Source organism: Salvelinus sp. IW2-2015, linkage group LG26 (assembly GCF_002910315.2).
Source record: "Salvelinus sp. IW2-2015 linkage group LG26, ASM291031v2, whole genome shotgun sequence".
NCBI lineage: Eukaryota > Metazoa > Chordata > Actinopteri > Salmoniformes > Salmonidae > Salvelinus > Salvelinus sp. IW2-2015.
In genome coordinates, this window is record NC_036866.1 from 26,712,049 (window position 1) to 26,739,661 (window position 27,613).

Consider the following 27,613-nt stretch of genomic DNA (forward strand, 5'->3'; position numbering starts at 1 on the left):
AGCGGGAGTCGTGTGAGTCATGACAGCGGGAGTCGTGTGAGTCATGACAGCGGGAGTCGTGTGAGTCATGACAGCGGGAGTCGTGTGAGTCATGATCTGTGTCAGAGCCCTCTAACATTAGAAATACTGAAACAGTGAAACACCCAAAATGGAACGTTTGTGAACTCTATTCAGCCCGGATGTCATTCCATAGGGAATAGTGAAAAAGTACAACACACATCCTATCAGTGTCAGCCTAATGCTGAGAGATAATTACAGCTACCATCCAGGAGACACACAACAACAATCATGTCTCCGGCACAGAGGATGTCTGTGTTCTCAAACACACAGTTCTTGTCATCTGCAGCATGTGCAAACTGGTGTTTCCTGGGAAGAAAACTGCAGCAACAGGATTTCCCAACCATGACCTAAGCACATAACTCACTACATGGCACACACGGGCAGTGTACAGCACTTGATAGTATAGTTGCTCATAAAATGGATTCAATATTAGCCTACTCATAAGAGGGCTGAATCAGTTACGAGCGTATTGAGTTAGGATAGATAGCTTTGTACAGAAACCAGTCTGCAGAGAGATGTTCTCTCCCTCTCTGTGCCACACCCAGACCTCTTCCTGTGCGGCAATCTGCACACTGTACAGAGAGATGGCTCCACTTTCTGTGTACTCTTTCACAATTTCCTGTTAGTATGAGACAACACTCCTATCAAGTAACTAACCAACCTAACTAACTCGCCAGTCCCAGTTCTACATTAAAACCAAATGTCTCTGAAGCCTCGGAAGACAAACCGTCTGTTCTTAATTAATCTCTGATTTTCTGAGGCACAGAGTGTGGTATTTAGCCACGAGCAGTAGCCTCTCTAAGTTGGACACAAAATAGATATACTGGGGGAAAAGTAATGTTCCTGCCTCTTTGTTAAGATTTGTCTTTAAAGCAGAGGCTTGTGTTATCACACACACACACACACGTTGTGACAGGCAGGGTGATAGGCAGATTATGGAGTGAATATGGAGTGAATGGAGCTCATTGAAAAGGTAGAGACAACAGTTTGAGTCACGCCATAGGAATGTGATGAACCTGCAGAACTATTCTAATAGTGGAGCATGCCCGTAGCCACACGCCTCAGAACAGAGGATGGTAGAGGAGTGAGACACAGATGGCTGGGTAACCAAACATCTGTCCTCCAGACCAGTGAAAATCATAGCACATATACACACACACACACACACAACCCTGGACACCTGCCCCACAAAATAAAGTGATGGGGTTGGGGTAGAGGGGGCAGTTTGGGGAGACAACTGTCCCGCTCTCCTGTCCCCCTGACACAATGGCTGCTCTATGAGCCAGATATACACGCTCACAGTTGGCACCAACACATGCTAACATAGGAATGCTCAAGGTATATCTGACCAACCATATATCTCTTCACTGTATTTCAGACACCACTGCCAGGAGGAAGGACTTTACTTCAACAGTCACACACAAACGCCGTTAGAACAGACAGTCAGACACTTGCATCGCTCTTATTGTCTGAGGCCAGTGGTGAGCTAAAACGGTAGGGTGGATTGGGAGTCTTTTGTTTACATACGGTTGTATTTTTTATCTTATTTTGTACTGTTACCGTTAGCAACACGACAGACTACTGTTACAGATAAAGACAGACAGACGTACCACACTGGCAATAAAACACACAGAGAACACGGTAATGACACACAAACATTAATTGAACACATGGGTCACCAAACAACCAGGTGACCCAAAAACACTAATAATTATCATCATACATAGTCTTTGTTCTCTTTTGTGTTATGTTGTCTAAATTGCAGCACAAATCCGGAGCTGTAACATAGCAACACACAGTACACAGACAAAAATGTTTTTCCTATCCTTTTGTCAACAAGCTATTTATCAATTATGGCACTGGAACTCTTCCCCATTATAATAAGTATGGACAGTTGGCCGACTCTGACTTTAGTTTGACTGACCTCAAAGACTACAGTAACGCAGTAATGTACCTCCATTCTGAACAGAGACTGTCTGTGTGTGTGTTACTAATAAGACAGGATGATGTCGGGATTCAGCCTAGGAGGTTTTAATCCAATTCATGTAGCGCAGACTCCCCATCTCCTGTATACTTTAACCCAACAAGCCCTCTTACTGTAGGGAGGGGTGCTTTTAGTCGCTCTCTGTGTGTGTGTGTGTGTGTGTGTCTAAAATCCATTTGTGAAATACAGAGTGGTCTGTACAGTAATGGTACTTTATTCTGATTGAGGCTCCTGGCCTTATGAAGGGAAATCAATGCCGAGCCATAGAGAAGCTGTGTGTTTGTTCCTTGCCATAAAACATTTTCAGAGAGGTAGTGTATTAATATGTAACATTAAAAACCTGTTTGTGATTAAAGGTATACTTCGGGATTTTGGCAGAGGCTCTTTATCTACTTCCCCAGAGTCAGATGAACTCGTGGATACCATTTTTATGTCTCTGTGTGCAGTTTGAAGGAAGTTGCTGACTAGCGCAATTGCTAACTAACATGAGCACAATGACTGGAAGTCAATGGGTATCAATGGGTATAGCATGCTAGCAGATTGATACCTACAGAATTCCAGTCATTGCGCTGCCGCTAGTTAGCATTGGCTCGCAAAACTACCACTAACTTAGTTCATACTGGACACAGAGATATAAAATGGTATCCACGAGTTCATCTGACTCTGGGGAAGTAGATAAAGAGCCTCATTCTATGGTCCCATCTTTTGTTCTATGGGTGTTACTGAACACAATTTGTTGGGGAGAAAGAGAGAAAACATGTTCCACGTGTGTGACCGCCTCCAGCCCTCAGCTCTACGATCAGGTGATTAGGGAAGGGGAGAGACCATGCCCCCTCAAACCTCAATACCGGAGCTGTGCAGCAATAATGTGTATCGGTGCCAGCTTGGTGTTAACAACTGCTTTGTGTTCTAAGGTTCTATCATTTCATCAACGCTGGAGATATTGCATCATGGCTTATAGGTTATGTAGCTGGCCAATTAGCACTGACACAGTCTAAATCCTACATATACACACAAAAGTATGTGGACACCCCTTCAAATTAGTGGATTCAGCCATTTCGACTGACAGGTGTATAAAATTKAGCACAGCCATGCAATCTCCATAGACAAACATTGGCAGTAGAATGGCCTTACTGAAGAGCTCAGTGATTTAACGTGGCACCATCATAGGAGGCCACCTTTCAACAAGTCAGTTCATCAAATTTCTGCCCTGCTAGAGCTGCCCCAGTCAACTGTAAGTGCTGTTATTGTGAAGTGGAAACGTCTAGGAGAAACAACGGCTCAGCCGCGAAGTGGTAGGCCACACAAGCTCACAGAACCGGACCGCCGAATGCTGAAGAGCGTAAAAATCATCTGCCGTTGGTTGCAGCACTCACTACAGAGTTCCAAACTGCCTCCGGAACCAATGTCAGCACAAGAACTGTTCGGCGGGAGCTTCATGAAATGGGTTTCAATGGACGAGCAGCYACACACAAGCCTAAGATCAACATGCGTAATGCCAAGCATCGGCTGGAGTGGTGTAAAGCTCGCCGGCATTGGACTCCTGAGCAGTGGAAACACGTTCTCTGGAGAGAAGAATCACGCTTCATCCTCTGGCAGTCCGACAGACGTATCTGGGTTGGCGGATGCCAGGAGAACGCTACCTTCCCAAATGCATAGTGCCAACTGTAAAGCTTGGTGGATGAGGAATAATGGTCTGGGGCTGTTTTTCATGGTTTGGGCCCCTTAGTTCCAGTGAAGGGAAATCTTAACGCTACAGCATACAATGACATTCTAGACGATCCTGTGCTTCCAACTTTGTGGCAACAGTTTGGGGAATGCCCTTTCCTGTTTCAGCATGACAATGCCCCCGTGCACGAAGTGAGGGCCATTCAGAAAAGGTTTATCGAGATCGATGTAGAAGATCTTGACTGGCCTGCACAGAGCCCTGATATCAACACCTTTGGGATGAATTGGAACGCCGACTGCGAGCCAGGTCGAATCGCCCAACATCAGCACCCGACTTCACTAATGCTGAATGGAAGCAAGTCCCCGCAGCAATGTTCTACCACCTAGTGGAAAGCTTTCCCAGAAAAGTGGAGGCTGTTATAGCAGCAAAGGGTGACCAACTCCATATTAATGCCCATGATTTTTGAATTAGATGTTCGTCAAGCACGTGTCCACATACTTTTGTTCACGTAGTGTATTTCTCCCTCATTGCACATGCACATGCAGAGTTTAACATCAAAATAGATTTACAGTGTAGCCTGTGTATTTTACAGTGTACGTTATTCATGTAAATTCATTGGTTTAAACTTTCTGTCTGTATATTCTGTGTAGCGTCTGTCGGTATACTACCCAGATCCACAAAGCGTCTCAGAGTAGGAGTGGTGATCTAGGATCAGGTTCCTACCTGTACATATAATTGTATTCATTATGATCTAAAAGGAGAAACTAATCCTAGATCAGCACTCCTACACAGAGAGTCTACACAAACACAGAGAAAGACAGAGAAGCAACATGGTAGACTTTCCTGCTCATAAATAGAAATCATATGGATTGTCCCTCTAACCACACTGACATCAATGCAATCGAAAATCACATCAAACAGAAGGACACTGGAAATTAAATAAGAGAGCGAGAGAGAGAGACATGGAGGTAAGTGTGCAGCATGCGCAGTTTGTCTGGGGCTCAGGTCAGTCTGCTGACTAATGAACATGGTTGTCCTACTCCTACTGCACAGAGACATTACACATTGACTGATGTATAGAGGACCCTAAACACACGTGCATTTTAGGGATGTATCAGATTACATCCAAAAGGAAAAAGGCACCTGTAACTGCCCTACTGCCAGAGTCTATTCACAATACCTGAGACAAGAACACATTCCTGAGACAACACACTCCATTTCAGCATACCTGAGAGCAACATTTCTTTGTGGGGTATTCCTGCATGCTGCAGTTGGTAATGTAGAGTATATCCTTGATCACTGGGGACGATGATATATGGAGAACCCCCTACCAGTGTGTGTGTGTTGGGGGGGGGGGCATGATGAACAGAGAGAGCAGGGCCAGGAGATGGAGAGAGTGAGATAGAGAAAAGAGAGAAAGAGCAGGGCCAGGAGATGGAGAGAGTGAGATAGAGAAAAGAGAGAAAGAGCAGGGCCAGGAGATGGAGAGAGTGAGATAGAGAAAAGAGAGAAAGAGCAGGGCCAGGAGATGGAGAGAGTGAGAGAAGAGAGAGAAAGGGAAGGGCAGTTCAAAGATCAGAAAACAGATGTAAAGCATTTAGTAAACTCCCTTCTAAATGACTACCACGTGTTGGGCCTTTCCCCTCATCCCCACTCACTCTCTGAACTCTGTGCAATTTACACATTCATATTCTGGATTTCTTATTTACATGTCCTGTATCTCTCTTTCACTCAGCTCTCATCTCCTTTCTTCCACCCCTCTCTGGTAGTTGATTACTGAAAGTGATGTTCTGAGAAATTACTCAAGACAATGATTTCCTCTCCGACTTACACAAACTTTTGGCATTGCAAGCAAGATTGCAAGCAAGATTGCAAGCAAGATTTAGTTCTGAGTTCCGAATTTATGTATACTCCAACTACTATCTGTAGAATATAATACTTTACGGCCTTCAAGATGGAATCTCTCCTCTGTACCCACTGGGCTATGCTACAGTTCTGTCTAGTACATATGAGATGTCTGGGTTCAGTCTGGTTAAAGTTTGACAAAGGTAGCTATCAGTCATTAGAACCCTTGGCTATAACTGACCACATGGACAAGTCTGATTGCATAAAAGATCAATGTCAGAGACACAAGACATAGGGTACACACACACACACCAGGAGTGTCATGTCTCACTGGTTGACAGTGAACGGTCAGTGTGTCAGAGAAGACTAGGACTATGTGCTCCAGACCAGCAGAACAGAGTGATCCATCACTGCCTGTCTATGCTGTACACACTGATACAATCTCATACACAATTGTTTACTCAGACTTCAGCTATCCAACTCAAAACTAACAAAAAGGCAACTAAGATGTAGGTAGCCCACTTCAGTGACAATGTGTATAGCCTATAAACCAATCTGTATATTATRTCAAATAGATAAAGAAAAATAAATCACTCACACACATTGATTCATACGATTTCAATAAATATCTTACTTTCTCCAACAGGTTCCACAAACGCATTGGTTAAAGTCCTGAAGTTGATAATGACTGGATTGATTAGAGGTTGACAGATGGGCGAAACAACGGTCTTATTCTGAATCTCTTCTGCTCCTTTCTTCACTGTCCTGTTAGCGAAACAACATGCGCTTTTAAAGCAACAATGAGTCCCGAGTTTCTGTTTCGCAATATCTCCGTTTCTATAGCCTCAAATTCAACACGTCTTATCAGCGCGGCGTTGTTTCAAGAAAATCAAACAAAACTAGATGGTTWAATCGGGCACTACACGCGGCCGGATGGATAGGCTATAGCCAAAGCACACACGCTGCTTTGTGTGTGCGCTCATGAAACAGACAAAACTGAAACAGACAAACGAAAACATACACATACCTACCTAAAATCGATCCCGACGCTACTTCTCCAAGTCGACTAGTTAAATAATTAAAAGGGCAAAGTGGTTTTGAGCCTCATCCGTGCTTCTCCAGATCACTTCTCAGTTTAGGTGTGTCTGCGAATCTGCTTTTGTGCTTCTATGAAACTGTTCAACTGCACACACAYACATACACATTCGGCCCATAGAACATTTAAATGAATGCCGGATGGGCGGGCCAATATGATGTCATGCTCCTCCTCTCTTTCTCTTTCTGCCCGGAGCTCTTAACGGGGTGTGGCAGGGTAGCGAGCCGCTGTGGCTGGGTCTAGGAGACGTACAGAGAGACACACACACACATAGAGATCCGATACATACATGTGCCAACCGATACCCATCCACATCAACTAGCTGCAGAGGAGAGGTTCAAAAGCTACAAGTTCCTAGATGTGTACATCACTGAGGAACGGAAATGGTTGCTTCACACTGACAGTGGTGAAGAAGGTGCAACTGGGCCACAAACGTCTACAGATGCACAATCGAGAGCATTCTATCAGGCTGTATCACCCGGTGTCACAGGAAGGCCAAGAAGATCATCAAGAACCGCAGCCGCCCGAGCCACGGCCTGTTCACCCTGCTACCATCTAGAAGGCGGAGAGAGAACAGGTGCATCAAAACTGGGACAGAGAGACTGATAGCTTCTATCTCCAGGTCATGATCAGACTGTTATATAGTCATCACTAGCCGGCCTCTGCCCAGTACCGTGCCCTGAACCTTAGACACTGTCACTTGCCGGCTAACCTAATATAGCCAGGCATAAAAGAAACACCCGAAACTAGATTCTGGTCTTGATAAGAATTTTAAAAAAGGAGTGTCGCCTTTTTAACGTCCAAAAGCAGAAGTGGAGTCCCAGGCTCTCTCTTCCATTTCCCATGAAAACCGGAACTTCCGGCAACTCTGCTAAGACTACTAGCCAGCGACCACCCTGTATTCTACCCTGCACCTTAGAGACTACTGCCCAATGTACATACTCAGTGAACACTAGTCACCTTAATAATGTTTACATACTGTTTTACCCACTTTATACAGTGCCTTGCAAAAGTCATCCCTGTGGCGTTTTTCCTATTTTGTTGCATTACAACCTGTAATTTAAATTGATGTTTATTTGGATTTCATGTAATCGACATACACAAAATAGTACAAATTGGTGAAGTGAAATGAAAAATATAACTTGTTTAAAAAAATAAAATAAAATATTAAAACTGAAAAGTTGTGCGTGCATATGTATTCACCCCCTTTGCTATGATGCCCCTAAATAAGATCTGGTGCAACCAATTACCTTCAGAAGTCACATTAGTCAGTTAAATAAAGCCCACCTGTGTGCAATCTAAGTGTGACATGCTCTGTCACATGATCTCAGTATAGATCTGAAAGGCCCCAGAGTCTGCAACACCACTAAGCAAGCAGCACTATGAAGACCAAGGAGCTCTCCAAACAGGTCAGGGACAAAGTTGTGGAAAAGTACAGAGCTGGGTTGGGTTGGGTTACAAAAAAATATCAAAAACTTTGAACATCCCATGGAGCACCATTAAATTCATTATTAAATTTTTTTAAGACAATGGCACCACAACAAACCTGCCAAGAGAGGGCCGCCCACCAAATCTCACAGACCAGGCAAGGAGGGCATTAATCAGAGAGGTAACAAAAGATAACCACGGAGCTGCAAAGCTCCACAGCGGAGATTGGAGTATCTGTCCATGGGACCATTTTAAGCCGTACACTCCACAGAGCAGGGCTTTATGGAAGAATGGCCAGATAAAAAGCTATTGCTTAAGAAGAAAATAAGCAAACACGTTTGGTGTTCGTCAAACGGCATGTGGGAGACTCCCCAAACATATGGAAGAAGGTACTCTGGTCAGATGAGACTAGAATTGAGCTTTTTGGCCATCAAGGAAAACACCTCTCATCACCCCGAGAGCACCATCCCACAGTGAAGCACGGTGGTGGCAGCATCATGCTGTGGGGATGTTTTTCATCGGCAGGGACTGGGAAACTGGTCCGAATTGAAGGAATGATGGATGGCGCTAAATACAGGTAAATTCTTGAGGGAAACCTGTTTCAGTCTTCCAGAGATTTGAGACTGGGACGGAGGTTCACCTTCCAGCAGGACAATGACCCTAAGCATACTGCAAAAGCAACACTTGAGTGGTTTAAGGGGAAACATTTAAATGTCTTGGAATGGCCTAGTCAAAGCCCAAACCTCAATCCAATTGAGACTCTGTGGTATGACTGAAWGATTGCTGTACGCCAGCAGAACCCATCCAACTTGAAGGAGCTGGAGCAGTTTTGCCTTGAAGAATGGGCAAAAATCCCAGTGGCTGGATGTGCCAAGCTTATAGAGACATACCCTAAGAGACTTGCAGCTGTAGTTGCTGCAAAAGGTGGCTCTACAAAGTATTGACTTTGGAGGAGTGAATAGTTATGCACGCTCAAGTTTTCAGTTTTTTTGTCTTATTTCTTGTTTGTTTCACCATAAAAAAGATTTAGCATCTTCAAAGTGGTAGACATGTTGTGTGAATCAAATTATACAAACCCCCCCAAAATCTATTTTAATTCCAGGTTGTTAGGCAACAAAATAGGGAAAATGCCAAGGGGGTGAATACTTTCGCCAGCCTCTGTATGTATATACTGTATTCTAGTCATGGCTCATCCTATATAACTACTGCTGTACACACCTTTTCTGATAATATACTGTCCATACTGTCTATACACATCATTCACATACATACAGTATGTGAACACATGAGTGTGTGTGTGTGTGTGCGTGCGGGTGTGTGTGTGTATGTACAGTACAATGGGTCAAGACAGGGGTCACCACTGACAGAGACAACACTCCCACCAGAGACCGCTGTTACTGCAGCCTACCATCATTCAGGAAACAGATGGAGACAGAGAGAGACAGTAACATCATAGGAATTAAACACTGATTTGACAGTGTAAGTCAATAGTTATGAATATGATTAATCATGAGAGCAAGTATCAAATAAAATAAAATTTTATTTGTCACATACACATGGTTAGCAGATGTTAATGCGAGTGTAGCGAAATGCTTGTGCTTCTAGTTGCGACAATGCAGTAATAACCAACGAGTAATCTAACCTAACAATTCCACAACTACTACCTTATACACACAAGTGTAAAGRGATAAAGAATATGTACATAAAGATATATGAATGAGTGATGGTACAGAACGGCATAGGCAAGATGCAGTAGATGGTATCGAGTACAGTATATACATATGAGATGAGTAATGTAGGGTATGTAAACATAAAAGTAAATAGTTTAAAGTGGCTAGTGATACATGTATTACATAAAGATGGCAAGATGCAGTAGATGATAGAGTACAGTATATACATATACATTATATTAAGTGGYATTGTTTAAAATGGCTAGTGATACATTTTTGATCAATTTCCGTCAATTTCCATTATTAAAGTGAGCTGGAGTTGAGTCAGTATGTTGGCAGCAGCCACTCGATGTTAGTGGTGGCTGTTTAACAGTCTGATGGCCTTGAGATAGAAGCTGTTTTTCAGTCTCTCGTTCCCTGCTTTGATGCACCTGTACTGACCTCGCCTTCTGGATGATAGCGGGGTGAAACAGGGCAAAGTGAGCCTCGGGTGGTTGTTGTCCTTGATGATCTTTATGGCCTCTTGTGACATCGGGTGGTGTAGTGTCCTGGAGGGCAGGTAGTTTGCCCCCAGTGATGCGTTGTGCAGTCCTCACTACCCTCTGGAGAGCCTTACGGTTGTGGGCAGAGCAGTTGCCGTACCAGGCGGTGATACAGCCCGACAGGATGCTCTCGATTGTGCATCTGTAGAAGTTTGTGAGTGCTTTTGGTGACAAGCCGAATTTCTTCAGCCTCCTGAGGTTGAAGAGGCGCTGCTGCGCCTTCTTCACAACGCTGTCTGTGTGGGTGGACAAATTCAGTTTGTCCGTGATGTGTACGCCGAGGAACTTAAAACTTACTACCCTCTCCACTACTGTCCCGTCGATGTGGATAGGGGGGTGCTCCCTCTGCTGTTTCCTGAAGTCCACATCATCTCCTTGTTTTGTTGACGTTGAGTGTGAGGTTATTTTCCTGACACCACACTCCGAGGGCCCTCACCTCCTCCCTGTAGGCCGTCTCGTCGTTGTTGGTAATCAAGCCTACCACTGTAGTGTTGTCCGCAAACTGATGATTGAGTTGAGGCGTGCATGGCCACGCAGTCGTGGGTGAACAGGGAGTACAGGAGAGGGCTCAGAATGCACCCTTGTGGGGCCCCAGTGTTGAGGATCAGCGGGTGGAATGTTGTTCCCTACCCTCACCACCTGGGGCGGGCCGTCAGGAAGTCCAGACCCAGTGCACAGGGGCGGGTCGAGACCCAGGGTCTCGAGCTTGATGACGGGTTTGGAGGTACTATTGGTGTTAAATGCTGAGCTGTAGTCGATGAACAGCATTCTCACATAGGTATTCCTCTTGTCCAGATGGGGTTAGGGCAGTGCAGTGTGGTGCGGATTTGCGTCGTCGATGGACCTATTGGGGCGGTAAGCAAATTGGAGTGGGTCTAGGGTGTCAGGTAGGGTGGAGGTGATATGGTCCTTGACTWGTCTCTCAAAGCACTTCATGATGACGGAAGTGAGTGCTACGGGGCGGTAGTCGTTTAGCTCAGTTACCTTAGCTTTCTTGGGAACAGGAACAATGGTGGCCCTCTTGAAGCATGTGGGAACAGCGGACTGGGATAAGGATTGATTGTATATGTCCGTAAACACACCAGCCAGCTGGTCTGCGCATGCTCTGAGGACGCGGGTGGGGATGCCGTCTGGGCCTGCAGCCTTGCGAGGGTTAACACGTTTAAATGTTTTACTCACGTCGGCTGCAGTGAAGGAGTCAGCAGGTTTTGGTAGAACTATGACTAATMATTGAGAGCAAGTATTCATTGATATTGTATTGCAAACAAGCATAGCTTCTGGCTAAAGTGTTTGCATCCTTTTTACTGTAACAGATTTGTTTGTGTGATGAGTAAGCTTACCTGAAACCTGAAGAAATGCATTTGCTCCCAATACTAATGCCTAGACTTTAGCTCAGTGGGCTAAATCTATATTATGTTGCACAGACGACCCAGAAAACAATTCAGTCAGTTTGGCCTACATACAGTAGTCTTGCCATGTAGTCAGTTAATTCCTCACAAACCTGGTTAAAGAACGGTTAAATAAAAAGACTTGCGTAACTTTATTTTCAGTTGTGGATTGTCATGGAAACAGGTATGTGTAGGAAAGTAAACATGCCACTGATCAAAGGCCTTATCACACACATCTGTTAACTGCTTCCGTTCAGGGGTAAGGCTCGGTGGTTAACGGGAAGTTTGGGGGACTTTATGTGGTTTCAATGGTAGTTGGTTGAAATGCAATGGGTAGCACTATATATGATGACTCTGAAATTATCTGGTATTTACCTATTATTTATCACTAGATATACAGTATATCAATGGGTACTTCCTCATACTTATTCAAATCATTTATCAACATTGAAGAGTTTGTTTCCAAAATGCTATATCCACACATTTTTCACATTTGAGTTTTTTAATCAGAAACGATTGCCTATGGGTACCTTCATGAGTATGTCAAATATTACTGTTCTCAGATTTTTTATTCATAGATCTTAAATGTGTATGACAATGCTATATGTCCATTGTTTAGCTGGAATGGTATGTTTGTATCTTGTATATTTTACTGTGGTATGTGGTTGTCTCACCAAGTTCTCTTACAGTTTTGTTTAATCGCTTTGTTACTATTTTCACAAGTATGTGGTAGAATTTCACAACTCTTAGTACAAATCTCAAAATAGATCATCAAAAAGGCTGTAACTTTTTCAAATCAAATCAAGTTGTATATGTCACATGCGCCGAATACAACAGGTGTAGACCATACAGTGAAATGCTTACTTACAAGTCCTTAACCAACAATGCAGTTTTAAGAAAATCCCCCAAAAAGTAAGAGATAAGAATAACAAACAACTAAAGAGCAGCAGTAAATAACAATAGCGGGGCTATATACAGGGGTACCTGCTTGGGGGGGTTAATGCAAATAGCCTAGGTAGCCATTTGATTAGCTGTTCAGGAGTCAGGAGTCAGGAGTCTTATGGCTTGGGGGTAGAAGCTGTTTAGAAGCCTCTTGGACCTAGACTTGGCGCTCCCGTACCACTTGCCGTGCGGTAGCTAAGAGAACAGTCTATGAATAGGGTGGCTGGAGTCTTTGACAATTTTTAGGGCCTTCCTCTGACACCGCCTGGTATAGAGGTCCTGGATGGCAGGAAGCTTGGCAMCGGTGATGTACTGGGCCGTACACACTATCCTCTGTAGTGCCTTGCGGTCGGAGGTCGAGCAGTTGCCATACCAGGCAGTGATGCAACCCGTCAGGATGCTCTCAATGGTGCAGCTGTAAAACCTTTTGAGGATCTGAGGACCCATGCCAAATCTTTTCAGTCTCCTGAGGGGGAATAGGTTTTGTCATGCCCTCTTCACTACTGTCTTGGTGTGCTTGGACCATGTTAGTKTGTTGGTGATGTGGACGCCAAGGAACTTGAAGCTCTCAACCTGCTCCACTACAGCCCCGTCGATGAGAATGGAGGCGTGCTCGGGCCTACTTTTCCTGTAGTCCACAATCATCTTCTTTGTCTTGATCATGTTGAGAGAGAGGTTGTTGTCCTTGCACCACACGGTCAGGTCTCTGACCTCCTCCTTATAGGCTGTCTCATCGTTGTCGGTGATCAGGCCCACTGTACCACTGTTGTGTCATCAGCAAACTTAATGATGATGTTGGAGTCGTTTGGCGGTGTTGGAGTTGTTCACCACACCTAATCAGTGTTTCATCTACAAATACCTTTCATATAAAGTAATTGCCTTACTGTGCAATAGTCACAATACTTCTCATTTGTTTAAATATGTTTGACGATCACTTAATCCAACTCTGCTTAATGTTAATCACTTAACTGCTTGGCAAACCAATATATTTTAAACTRGTTGGTCTACTGTATATGGATTTTGAAAACTACAGAAATAAAATGTGTGTTTGTAAAGTATAAACATCTAAATTACATGTATGATACATGATAACCATACAAAATCCTACTTGTTATTGCTAATTAACTTCACATAGTGGTACGCACAATTGGTCACCATATAAAAGATGGTGTGTGAACACTTGCAATTTCTTTCAACATGGTGCAGGATACACAGCAAGGGAGAGGAATAAATCAAAGAGCTCCTATACAAGGGCACATCAGAGAGGTGGGCATGGTCCCCATCAAAGAGGTCAAAGAGGCGGGCATGGGCTCCGTCAGAGGTCAAAGAGGTGGGCATAGRCTCCGTCAAAGAGGTGGACATCAGAGAGAGGGARGCAGATGGCAGGGAACAGTTGTGTCTAAGGAAGTCCGGCCCATCGTCGTTGACCATGTGGTAAAAAGAGGCCTTACCATGGCAGAGGCTGCCTGATTAGTTTACCCCAATCTGAAAAGATCAACTGTCAATTCGATCATGAGAACATTTCATCAAGAAAACCGTTAAGTCTGTAGGATATGCACTGTGCTTAACATTACATTTACAGTAAATGACATTGTAATGCATGTTGATTCACAAAACATGTTACAGTATTCTTACAGTATGATCTATTGACAGGATACTCTCCTCTACCCTCAGAATTGTCAGAAGAACCTATGGTGGTAGCTGTGGCCGTGTTTTTAGAGGGTGATGGTGCTTGATGCTGCTGTGAACCATAACAAGTATATCTTTATTGGTGAAGCGGGCTTCAACCTGGGTGGAACCACATTGGCCAACGGGTGACCGTCCAAGTGCCTAGACAATGTGAGGGAAACACCTCCATGTGACCAGCTATCTCTGAAGACGGTGTGGTAGGACGTAAGCCATTACTTGGATCCTACATCGATGCATATCTCATTGTGGTTCTCAATAAAATAGAGCAGGCCAGTGAAGGTGAAGGGGTCACCTACACTATATGACCAAAAGTATGGACACCAGCTCGTCGAACATCTCATTCCAAAATTATGGGTATTAATATGGAGTTGGTCCCCCCTTGGCTGCAATAACAGCCTCCACTCTTCTGGGAAGGCTTTCGTCTAGATGTTGGAATACTGCTGCGGGGACTTGCTTCCATACAGCCACAAGAGCATTAGTGAGGTTGGACAATTAGGACTGGCTCACAGTCGTTGTTCCAATTCATCCCAAAGGTGTTTGATGGGGTTGAGGTAGCGTTCTCCTGGCATCTGCCAAACCCAGATTCATCCATCGGACTGCCAGATGGTGAAGAGTGATTCATCACTCCAGAGAACGCATTTCCACTGCTCCAGAGTCCAATGGCGGTGAGCTTTACACCACTCCAGCCAGTGGTCTTAGGCTTGTGTGCGGTTGCTCAGCCATGGAAACACATTTCATGAAGCTCCCGACAAACAGTATTTGTGCTGACGTTGCTTGCAGAGGCAGTTTGGAACTGTGGACAGACGATTATTACGTGCTACGCGCTTCAGCACTCGGCGGTCCCGTTCTGTGAGCTTGTGTGGCCTACCACTTCGCAGCTGAGCCGTTGTTGCTGCTAGACRTTTCCACTTYACAATAACWGYACTTACAGTTGACCAGGCAGCTCTAGCAGGGCAGAAATATGACAAACTGACTTGTTGGAAAGGTGGCATCCTATGACAGTGCCATGTTGAAAGTCACTGAGCTCTTCAGTAAGGCCATTCTACTGCCAATTTTTATGGAGATTGCATGACCATGTGCTCAATATTAAACACCTGTCAGCAATGGGTGTGGCTGAACTAACCCAAATCCACAAATTTGAAGGGGTATCCACATACTTTGTATATCTAGTGTATGTCATTGTGTGACAATGTCAGGTTCCACGTGCAGAGGTGTTTCAGACATGGTTTCGGGGGCTATCCCCGATTTGTGACCCTATACCTGCCCCATTCTCTCCTTTCCTCAACCCTATTGAGTAATWTTTTTCAGCATGGAGGTGGAAGGTGTACCATAAGCATGCCACCCTCCTTCTGGCCATGGATGAGGCATGCGATGACATCAATGCAGACCAATGTCAAGCTTGAATTCGTCATGCCAAAAGGTTTTTCCCACGGTGCATGATCAATGAGGACAATCACTKTGATGTGGATGAAGAAACACAAGCAATGGACATTAGACCGGTGGAAATCTGTCCTTTGGTCTGATTAGTCCAAATTTGAGATTTTTGGTTCCAACCGCCATGTCATTGTGAGACGCAGAGTAGGTGACCGGATGATCTCTACATGTGTGTTCCCCACCGTGAAGCATGGAGGAGGAGGTGTGATGGTGTGGGGGTGCTTTGCTGGTAACACTGTCAGTGATTTATTTAGAATTCAAGGCACACTTAACCAGAATGGCTACCACAGCATTCTGCAGCGATATGCCGTCTCATCTGGTTTGCACTTAGTGGGACTATCATTTGTTTTTCAACAGGACATGGACTCTACACACCTCCAGGCTGTGTAAGGGCTATTTGACAAAGAAGGTGAGTGATGGAGTGCTGCATCAGATGACCTGGCCTCCATAATCACCCGACCTCAACCCAATTGAGATGGTTTGGGATGAGTTGAACCGCAGAGTGAAGGAAAAGCAGCCAACAAGTGCTCAGCCTATGTAGGAAATCCTTCAGGACTGTTGAAAAAGCTTTCCAGGCGAATCTAGATTAGAAAATGCCAAGCGTGTGCAAAGCTGTCATCAAGGCAAAGGGTGGCTACTTTGAAGAATCTAAAATATTAAATATATTTTGATTTGTTTAACACTTTAAAAAAAAATCTTTATTTAACTAGGTAAATCAGTTAAGAACAAATTCTAATTTTCAATTACAGCCTAGGAACAGTGGGTTAACTGCCTTGTTGAAGGGCAGAAGGACTCAATCTTGCCACGTTCAGGGGATTCGATCTTTCCACATTTCAGCTACTAGTCCAATGCTCTAACCACTAGGCTACCTGCCGCTACTACCAGAGTTGGGTGTAAGGGATTATTAAAATCCGATAACTGTAATCCGTTACGTTTCCAGCAAAAATATTGTAATCAGATTCCAGATACTTTTGAAAAACTAGATGATTGCTTTGAGGATTACTTTTAAATTCTTTGACACTTCTTTGTTTACTCAATGACATTCAAATCAGCGTTGAAAAAAGGTGCACGTTTAAGTTTGTTCCACCTGAGCGAGTCTGACCACAATTCAGAGACCACTACGATGGCACACCAAATGTGTTTGATGGATAGTGGGAAAAGAGCAGGAATAGGCTTTTGTAGGCTACAGTCCAAGCTATGTCTTCCAATGGTGCGACTGCTGTTGGCATCCAAAGATTATTCTATTTGAATAAACGCTTGGATGTAAGGATGACAGCAGTGGTGTAGTCTACATATTATTGATATCTACATAGCGCATTGATGTGAATCACACTGCTGCTCTCTCATTTTGCTATTTGTGCCTTAAGGATTGTGGTTGTTGTGGATGTTATGGATGGTCAGTCCTTGCATCTATAACTCTGTCTATCAATCTGAGAGTGGTTACATTTCTCTAGGCCCATCCCTCAGCTGTTTACCAAAACAGAGGCAGGGCGGCCGTTTTGTTATTGTTTCATCTATGGATTTGCCCTTTTAACAGCTGCATATTATCAAGATAAAGTGTCACCAACAAAAAGGTAAACAATAGGCCTATAGCAAATGCAGCATATGGCATTCATTTTTCACATGTAAATAGCACTTTTCAGTAGTGCTCAAAGCATGCCATTCCATGAGCGCAGCATTTATTTTTCAACTCGAATCAAGGAGCCCAATCAGTCCTCCATGACAACAAATCATAAACAACAGAGAGGGTTTGCTAGTAAGTCCTTAGTTTTGGGGTCATGCTCAGGTAAAACAATTTGGCTAATCTATACTTCCATATTTCCAAGTCCTATTCTTGAAGATCAACATTTATTGGAATGACTGGAATTCTGATAGACTTTTTTGGTTTTTAATGTAAAGATATAATTTAATCGCTGATCCATTTTTCATTTTCCATTTGTGTGGTCTTGTTTTCCCACACCTGGTTTCATTTCCCTCATTATGTGTTGTGTATTTAGCCCTCTGNGGAATGTGATGAAAGAAATAAAAGCTGAAATAAATCATTCTCTCTACTATTATTCTGACATTTCACATTATTAAAATAAAGTGGTGATCCTAACTTACCTAAATCAGGGAATTTTTACTTGGATTAAATGTCAGGAATTGTGAAAAACGGATATTAAATGTATTTGGCTAAGGTGTATGTAAACTTCCGACTTCAACTGTATTTGCATGAATGATTTTAGAGGATGTGTTCAATGATCACACCTTCGATTACACATTGGATAGATTTCCTGGAAATTATAGATTTGTGTGCCTAATGTGAAAACTGTTTAATCTACTGTAATTGACAGTACTGTAGCATATTACTTTCAGCACTTGTAAGGGGGATTTTAAACACATATCTTGGATTGTTTGCTATTGGATCAACTGGTAGTTAAAATGACTACATTGAAAAGATATCAATATGTTGTGTTTTGGTGATTAAACCAATGTACTCATTATATTTCACAATAAACTTATCATTTGAATCAATGGCTGTGTCGTAAGAGATGGTTTCAATCCAAATGAATGCAAAATGATGGGTTTAGAATGAAAGACTGGCTGTGTTACAAGTGTGACCAGTTTGGAGTATTGTACTTGTGAAAATGTACCACATACTTGTGAAAATAGTACCAAAGCGATAAAAAACTGTAAGATGAATGCACTTACTGTAAATCTCTCTGGATAAGAGCATCTGCTAAATGACTAAAATGTAAAATGTAAATGTTTTCCATACAGATCTCGTACTCCTGTATGAAATTATTTTAGTCAACTTTTTTGAATATTGATGTCACAAATGTATAATTTGTACATTTCTTTATCAACATTTTAGTTTTTACATTTGACTGTCATGACTTCTGCCGAAGTCGATGCCTCTCCTTGTTCGGGCGGTGTTCGGTGGTCGACGTCGCCGGTCTTCTAGCCATCGCTGATCCATTTTTCATTTTCCATTTGTGTGGTCTTGTTTTCCCACACCTGGTTTCATTTCCCTCATTATGTGTTGTGTATTTAGCCCTCTGTTTCCCCCATGTCTTTGTGCATGAATGTTTATTTGTTAGGTCGGTACGTTACCTGCTGGTTTTTCCCCGGGTGACTTTTTTACCCGTGTTTTGTGGCAACGGTATTTTGTTCGCACATTGCGATTGTTACTTTGTGCCATTGCCTTTATTAAAGTGCGTTGTTCACTCATCTCTGCTCTCCTGCGCCTGACTTCATGCACCAGCTACACTCACCGCCTGACATTGACTGTGTAAAACCTAGCAGTACTACTTATTTCAATGAGAGTGAGGTGAAATTATAGCATTTTGCTAAAAATTGTATTTGTCTCTGAAATGAAATCATTCAGTAATAGGCTAGATTTAAACAAATACATGTCTGTCATTGAACAATCCCATGCCATGATTAGATAAAGAATAAACACAATAATCTCTTTCATTATTCATTTCAGAATATGTATATAGCGTCTTGGAATTAAACTCTTCAATTGGTAACTCTGCAAAACATTGTTGATACCATTGCCCATACAATCAAGCCATTTAAGTGTCCATGGTGACAGTTATTTAAGTAGTAGCCTCTCCTGACCTTTACAGTAATGTCTACTGTAAGGATGCAGTATAGTGAATCTGTCTGATATATTTGTTCCTGGCTGTAAATACTGTTCCATTCTCACTGGGGTAATCTGCTGTTGCCTGGCAGGCTGTGTTTCCACTGTGTGTCTTGGCCCCTTCTGTGTGTCAGTGGAGGCTGCTGAGGGGAGGACGGCTCACAATAATGGCTGGAATGGAGTAAATGGAATGGTATCATAAACACATCAAAGACGTGGTTTCCATGTGGTTGATATCACTCCACTGACTCCATTCCAGTCACGATTTCAGCTCGAACTGTTGCACCTCAGGCAAGGGACTTTTCTTTAAACAGCAAATGGTGCTTATTTTAAACCACGGTAAAGGAGTTGACATCCTGTGAGTGAAAGTTACTCTCTCTGCTACTCTCAGATTATAGTACTGTTCAGTTGATAGAAGGTCAAAACCATATGGTTGTCATGACATATTGCTTTTGGTCCTTAATATGAAGTTATTGGCAAGTGAAGTGAAAACTTTGCCTAAAAACGTACAGTGCCTTCAGAAAGTATTCACACCCCTTGCATTTCTCCTAATTTTGTTGTGTTACAGCCTGAATTTCATTTAAATGTTTTTGATTTAGATTAATTTTCCCTGGCCTGCACACAATACCCCATAATGTCAAAGTGAAACTATGTTTTTCAAAATATTTAAACATTTATTAAAAATAAAAGGTAAAARGGTATTGTGTCAATAAGTATTCAAACCCTTTGTTATGACAAGCCTAAATAAGTTCAGGAGTAAAAATGTGCTTAACAAGTCACATAATACGTTGTATGGACCCACTCTGTGTGTCATAATAGTGTTAAACACGATGTTTAAATGACATCTATGTACCACACACATACAATTATCTGTAAGGTCCCTCATTTGAGCAGATTCAACCACAAAGACCAGGGAGGTTTTATAATGTCTCACAAAGAAGGGCACCTATTGGTAGATGGTTAAAAATAAATCAGACATTGAATATCCCTTTGAGCATGGTGAAGTTATTAATTACACTTTGGATGGTATATCAATACACCCAGTCACTACAAAGATACAGGCGTCCTTCCTAACTCAGTTGCCGGAGAGGAAGGAAACCGAGGCCAACGGAAACCGAGGCCAATGGTGACTTTAAAAGTTACAGAGTTTAATGGCTATGATAGGAGAAAACTGAGGATGGATCAACAACAATGTAGTTACTCCACAATACTAACCTAACTGACAGAGTGAAAAGTAGGAAGCCTGTACAGAATAACAATATTCCAAAACATCCATCCTGTTTGCAACAAGGCACTAAAGTAATACTGCCAAAAAAAATATGCTAAAGCAATTCACTTTTTGTCCTGATGTCACGCCCTGACCTTAGTTATCTTTGTTTTCTTTATTATTTTGGTTAGGTCAGGGTGTGACGAGGGTGGTATGGGTGTTTTTGTCTTGTCTAGGGGTTTTTGTATATCTATGGGGTTTTGGTATTGTCTAGGTAATGTAGGTCTATGGTGGCCTAAATTGGTTCCCAATCAGAGACAGCTGTTTATCGTTGTCTCTGATTGGGGATCCTATTTAGGTTGCCATTTTCCATTTTGGTTTTGTGGGTTATTGTCTATGTGTAGGTGCATGTCTGCCCTCGTTGTTTATAGCGTTCACGTTTGTTTAGTGTTCTTCGTGTTCATTCGTCTTATATTAAAAGTATGTATTCATATCACGCTGCACCTTGGTCTCCTCTATACGACGAACGTGACACCTGAATACAAAGTGTTGTGTTTGGGGCAAATCCAATGCAACACATTACTGAGTACCACTCTCCATATTTTCAAGAATAGTGGTGTCTGGATCATGTTATAAGTATGCTTGTAATCGTTAAGGACTGGGGAGTTTTTCAGGATAGAAAATAAATGTAAGCACAGGAACAATTCTAGGGCAGACACTGGGAGATGAAATTGCCGTACAGCAGGACAAAATCTACACTGGAGTTGCTTACCAAGAAGAGAGTGAATGTTCCTGAGCGGCCGAGTTACAGTTTTCAATTAAATCTACTTCAAAAATTATGTCAAGACCTGAAAATGGTTGTCTAGCAATGTTCAACAACCAATTTGACAGAGCTTGAAGAAATGTGAAAAGAATAAATGGGCAAATGTTGCACAATCCAGGTGTGGAAAGCTCTTAGTGTCACGATCGTCAAAGGGAGAGAGAGATGACCAAGGCTCAGCGTGTGCAAAATACATCTTCTTTTAATTATAAGAAGGAAAACGAAACAAAACAACAAATGTGAAGCTAATAAAGAACTAGTGCACACATGCAACATAGAAAATTACCCACAAACACCTAAAGCCTATGGCTACCTTAAATATGGCTCCCAATCAGAGACAACAATAACCAGCTGTCTCTGATTGAGAACCAAATCAGGCAACCATAGACTTTCCTAAACACCTACACTCAACCATAGACATACCTAGACACATACACTCAACACAAACCCATACACTACAACCAACACCCCCTATACCATATAATCACCCAAAACACACACATACCCCATGTCACACCCTGACCTAACTAAAATAATAAAGAAAACAAATAATACTAAGGCCAGGGCGTGACACTTAGACTTACCCAGAAAGACTCACAGCTGTAATCGCTGCCAATTGTGTTTCTACAAAGTATTGACTCAGGGATAAGAATACTTATGTAAATTAGATACAGTATTTCTGTATTAAATTCAGTACATTTTCAAAAAATATATAAATCTTGTTTTCACTTTGTCATTAGGGTATTGTCTGTAGATGGGTGAGAAAAAAAATCTATTTAAATCAATTATATTTGTCACATTCGCCAAATACAACAGGTGTAGACTTTACCGTGAAATGATTACTTACCAGCCTTTTCCCAACAATGCAGAGTTAAAATGTAGGAGATATTTGCAAAAAATAAAGGAAATAGTAACACAATAAATTAACAATAACGAGTCTATACAAGGAGTACTGGTCCCAATTCAATGGTCAGGGGTACGAGGTAGATGAGGTAATATGTACATGAAGGAGGGGTAAAAATGACTAGGCAATCAGGATAGATAATAAACAGAGTAGCAGCAGTGTATTTGAAGAGTGTGAAAGAGTTTGAATGTGTGTGTGTGTGGCGTCAATATGCATGTGTGTGTGTGTTTTGTGTGTGTGAGCGTATGTAGTGTGTGTGAGTGTGTTGGTAGAGTCCAGTGAGTGTGCATAGAGCCTGTGCAAGATAGTCAAAATCAAATTCTCTTTGTCACATGCACCGAATACAATACCATGAAAATGTTACATACCCTAACCAACAATGCAGAGTTTTAAAATAGTAAGACAAATTTGCTAAATAAATTAAAGGAAAACAGTAACACAATAAAAATGTAACAAGGTTATACACTCAACATCTATTCTACATTGGTTCAATGTCATTTCAGTGAAATGACGTGGAAACGGTGCTGATTCAACCAGTGGGTTGTATGAAGTCCAGCCAATGTTGATAGATAGTAAATAATGGTACATGCAGGGTACACAAATACAGTTCTTCTGTGTGTGACCTAGTTGTGAAGGACTGTAGGCCTGTTCTACAGACAGATGTTATCTGGATCTGTGGGAGGATTGGACCCAATGACTGTAACTCAGAGCCCGAGGTTTACTCATTACCAAGATAGTCAACTACAATAATGCACAGTGTTCTATACAATTTAAAAATATATATTTTAGAGTTTCACCACAATCTCTCTCTCTCTCTGTGTGTTTGTGTGTGTGTGCGTGTGAATGTGTGCATGCGTGTGTATGTGTCTGCGACTGAGGTCATACAGATTTAGACCTTGCCAAAGTAATCAATAGGAATACATCCTCTTTTAACCTTGTAAATGCCACAGACCTAAAACTGCATACACAGTTTGGGAAATCAGTACATGGCTCTTCCTGCTGGCTGAGCACAGTCATTGGATTAGTATTACTAGAAGTGATGTTCCCAGATCTGTTATGGGTGGAATGGCCACCATGTTAGGGAATGTTCAGAATTGAATATAGCTTTATTAACAAACAACTCAACTGACATTGGAATATCCAATCCTTTTTGCTCGTCTCAACATGTTCCCTCTATAACCTGTTTTACTGTTGTTGTGGGGTAAGCTCTGTCTTTCCTGTGTTGGAATAAGGAACACACTGTTTACATTAGCTGATACTCCATGGAACACTCTTTCTGTGTCACTTTTGGTCAGACGTACTGTACCTCCCGTCTCAATGAAAGCATTCATAATCTCTATTTAGCTAGCGTAAGGGGTAAAAACAAGTCTTCAGCCACTGAAATTGTTCATACAGTATAAGGAAACACACAAAGACTTAAAAAAATGGACACAATGAATTGTAACGATATAAAGAACAGTCAAATGTGGATGGTGAATAATTGAACCCAGAGGAGAGAACAATAGAGAATTTCTATCTGACTGTCCATCCACCCATCTGTCTGTGTGAATAAGCTGAATAAGCAGGATTTCCAACACAGGAAGGGTTTCACAGAGGCCTTCCCAAAACACACACCACAACCACCGGAAAAGACATGAGGGAAATCAAGGTCAGTGTGTGTGTGTGTGGTGTGACAGTGTGTGTCTGCGTGTACGTCACACTCTCTTTCAAACCACAGACTTTAGGAAATGGGGAACACTGTTATCAGGAAATAAAGAAACCCCATTGTGTCTGAAATGAACTCTCACACCCTTTCTGAGACACACAGGCCAAATAACCAACATACCCCATGACAGGGACAGGGAACTTTATGTTGGATCTAGGAATAGATTTCACCTACTGTGTGCCAACAACATCTATGAGAAGCTAACAGATGTTCTGTCTGCCTGTGTACAGTTTGTGTTTGTGCATGTGTGTGTGTGTGTGTGTGTGTGTATGTGTGTATGCGTATGCGTGTATGCGTGTGTATGTGTGTATGTGTGTGTGCATATGCGTGTGTGCGTATGTGTGTGTATGTGTGTGTGCGTGTATGTGTGTGCGTGTCATATACAGAAAGAGTTAAAGATGTTAATCCCTTAAAAGCGTCTGGAACATGAACCTCATCTATTCTACCAATGAGAGTAAGGGAGGCCCTTTGTTATACAGTGGCATCACAGTACTACTGATCTGACCTGCTGTTTCCTCTCTTTCTCTGCCTCTGTGGCTATAGTGAATTGTTAAAAAATTACTGGGTATTTTGCCAGCAATGCTAAACACACATGCATGCATGCACATGTAGACACTGGCTGATATTTGACATATGACAATCAATGCACCCCCCTTTGGAATGCTAATCGGGGCATAGTGACATCATCAGTAATGGACAGGGAACAAAGGACAGATGGGCCAGCCACAGCCCAGTCATGCCCCAGCTATGTTACCCCTCTGTCCCCTGAGTACTCCTGGCACACACACACACACACACTAATAATCAGCTTGCCATTGGCCCCACCCAGACATTGCCCCGAGACCTATCGCCTAGGTAACCGACTGTAATGAGCCACCCTCAGACATCCTGGCAAGGTGCTTGAATACACACAACAGTGGCATACCACAGTTTCCACTGAGTGTACAACAATATTGAGTTGCGCCCCCTTTTGCCTGCAGAACAGACTCAATTCGTCATGGCATGGACTCTACAATATGTTGAAAGTGTTCCACAGGGAAGCTGGCCCGTGTTGCCTCCAATGCTTCCCACAGTTGTGTCAAGCTGGCTGGATGTCCTTTGGGTGGTGGACCATTCTTGATACACACGGGAAACTGTTGAGCGTGAAAAACCCAGCAGCGTTGAAATTCTTAACACACTTGCACCTACTACCATATCACGTTCAAAGGCACTTAAATCTTTTCTCTTGCCCATTCACCTTCAACCTGTCTCATCCCTTTCACCTACACTAAGTGGATTTAACAAGTGACATCCATAAGCGATCATAGCTTTCACCTGGAGACCCTATKTCATGGTTTTGTGGGCTCCCAGAGCCTGTGGTTGTGGGGTGTCTAGTACGCCAGTGACACACACACATATATACAAACAAACTCAAGCAGGCTATCCTTTTTTCCCCATCACCACAGATACAGACATTTTAATGAGTACTCCTCTTGCAGTTTACTTCAGTCTGATAATAACAAGACATGGAGGGGAAAAGGTCATGGTTCCTCCGTAGTATTTCAATGTACTTAGAGTTCCAAGAAAACATTAACAAGAAAAACCTAAATACAGTAGACGTTTGAATGCTGTAGAATATGAACGAAGTCAACTTGTGAAGCAAAACAATAATTTGGTGGTTTATTGCAGTGAGAAAATGTTTTATGACGATATTTTCCACAGACCCATCTCTCCACACACACATTTTAAGTTTTGTTTTTCCATTATGAGATCACAGTACGTGCCAGGGGTTTTCCTTCCCAAATATATATCCAGAAATGTGGAGAGAAAAGGGGGAGAGGAAGAGAATGAAGGAGCAACAAGAGAGCAGGAGTAGAGGATAGAGGATGAGGAAAGGAAGAGAGAACAGGACATTTGTGTTGATTTCTGTACCTGATAACATCCCGTCCTCCATATATTCCGACCAGTCAGACGAAGCTTCCTGGAATTCTGATTGCTGATGTGAACCCCCGAGATGAAACAGAAAAGAACACTGTCAGTCACCTCCCAGGTCTCTCACACACACACACACACACACAGGCAATCAAGAACATCATGGGCATTACAGTTTTTTACAATCACTTTGGCACTAATTTCGGAACCTTTATGTCATTTTTCAAAACTCTAGACACAAAACAAACAACCAATGATCAAAATGCACATTTTTCAAAACTCTAACACTTTTTCCAATTGCTTGGATGCAATACACATAATGCTAAGAGCATTTGTTCATTGAACTAAAATCACCTGTTCAAAATGACACAACTTAACATCAAAGTACTACCATTTCAAAATGACTGTCTATTCATTTCATTACAATGATCTAACTATCAATTGATACAACTGCTCAAAATGATAAGTTACTGTTGCGTTACTCTTAATGCATAGCTTTACGGAAACTGACGAACAATATTCCATGTTTAGATCATGAAAGTTTCAGGATAACGAGATCCATTGGCACCAATTACCGTGGAAGATGAACCAATTGGACTTCATTATCTATGGATGTAATATTTCATCATCATTCTTTATYAGACACAGTTTCTATGGTCCCATGTATCACTTTTCCAGACCATGTTTTCAGATTTTACATTACTGTACACTCACCGGCCACTTTATTAGGTACACCTATCTAGTACTGGGTAGGACCCCCTTTTGCCTCCACAACAGCCTGAATTATTCACGGTGTTGTACGTTAAGAGATGCCCTTCTGCACACCACTGTTTTAAACAGTTGTTATTTGAGCGTTTGTGGCCTTTCTGTTAGCTTGAATGAGTCTGGACATTCTCTTCTGACCTCTCTCATTAACAGGTGGTTATGCCCACAGAACTGCCGCTCTCTGAATGTGTTTTGTTTATCGCACCATTCTCTGTAAACTCTAGAGACTGTAGTGCATAAAAATCCCAGGAAGGCAGCTGTTTCTGAGATGCTGGAATCACCATGTGTGGCATCAACAATCATACCACGGTCAAAGTTGCTTAGATTACGCATCTGCCCGTTCTAATGTTTTGTCGAACAACAGCTAAAGCTCTCTACTCTATATATTGAGTTGCAGGCAGCCACATGATTCGCTGTTCGAATGTAGCCGTCCTTGATGAGCTAAATCAGGTCTGTAGAGCTGATGGCATGACCTATGTCATTGTGTGGGATAATGTCAGGTTACACCATGCTCAAATGGTGCAAGCATGGTTTCAGGCCCATCCACAATTTACCACCCTGTGCTTACCCCCATACTCTCCTTTCCTTAACCCGATTGAGGAATTTTTCTCCACATGGAGGTGGAAGGTATATGTTAGGCGCCCTCACGAACAAGCCACCCTTCTCCAGGCCATGGATGACGCATGCAATGACTGTCACAGCCGTTGTAAGGAGGAGACCAAGGCGCAGCGTGGTAAGCGTACATTCTTCTTTATTAAAAGAACGAACCTCTGAACTAACGAACAAAATAACAAAACGAACCGTGAAGCTAATATGAGTAGTGCAGACAGGCAACTAAACATAGAACAAGAACACCCACAAACCCAAAAGGCAAATGGCTACCTAAATATGATCCCAATCAGAGACAACGATAAACGGCACCTCCGTAC

General features: G+C 42.5%; 1 protein-coding gene across 4 annotated transcripts in view; it reads right to left on the reverse strand.

Moving 5' to 3' along the window:
* LOC111952802 (protein FAM107B) overlaps positions 1–25,956 on the reverse strand; it is a 39,470-nt gene extending 13,514 nt beyond the window's left edge. Inside the window, exons 1-2 of one of the 4 annotated variants that reach the window (XM_023971715.3) lie at positions 6,590–6,768; positions 6,193–6,323 (exon numbers count right to left, since the gene is read on the reverse strand). Coding sequence is in view for 1 of the 4 variants with exons in the window: in XM_070435214.1 (XP_070291315.1) it covers positions 25,920–25,941 (22 nt within the window). In the remaining 3 variants the exon portion in view is untranslated. Of the gene's footprint in view, positions 1–6,192; positions 6,324–6,585; positions 6,769–25,919 lie in introns of those variants that run through there. The other 3 variants (XM_070435214.1, XM_023971714.3, XM_023971713.3) reach the window with 3 other exon arrangements.
* Between the last annotated feature and the right edge of the window lie 1,657 nt (positions 25,957–27,613).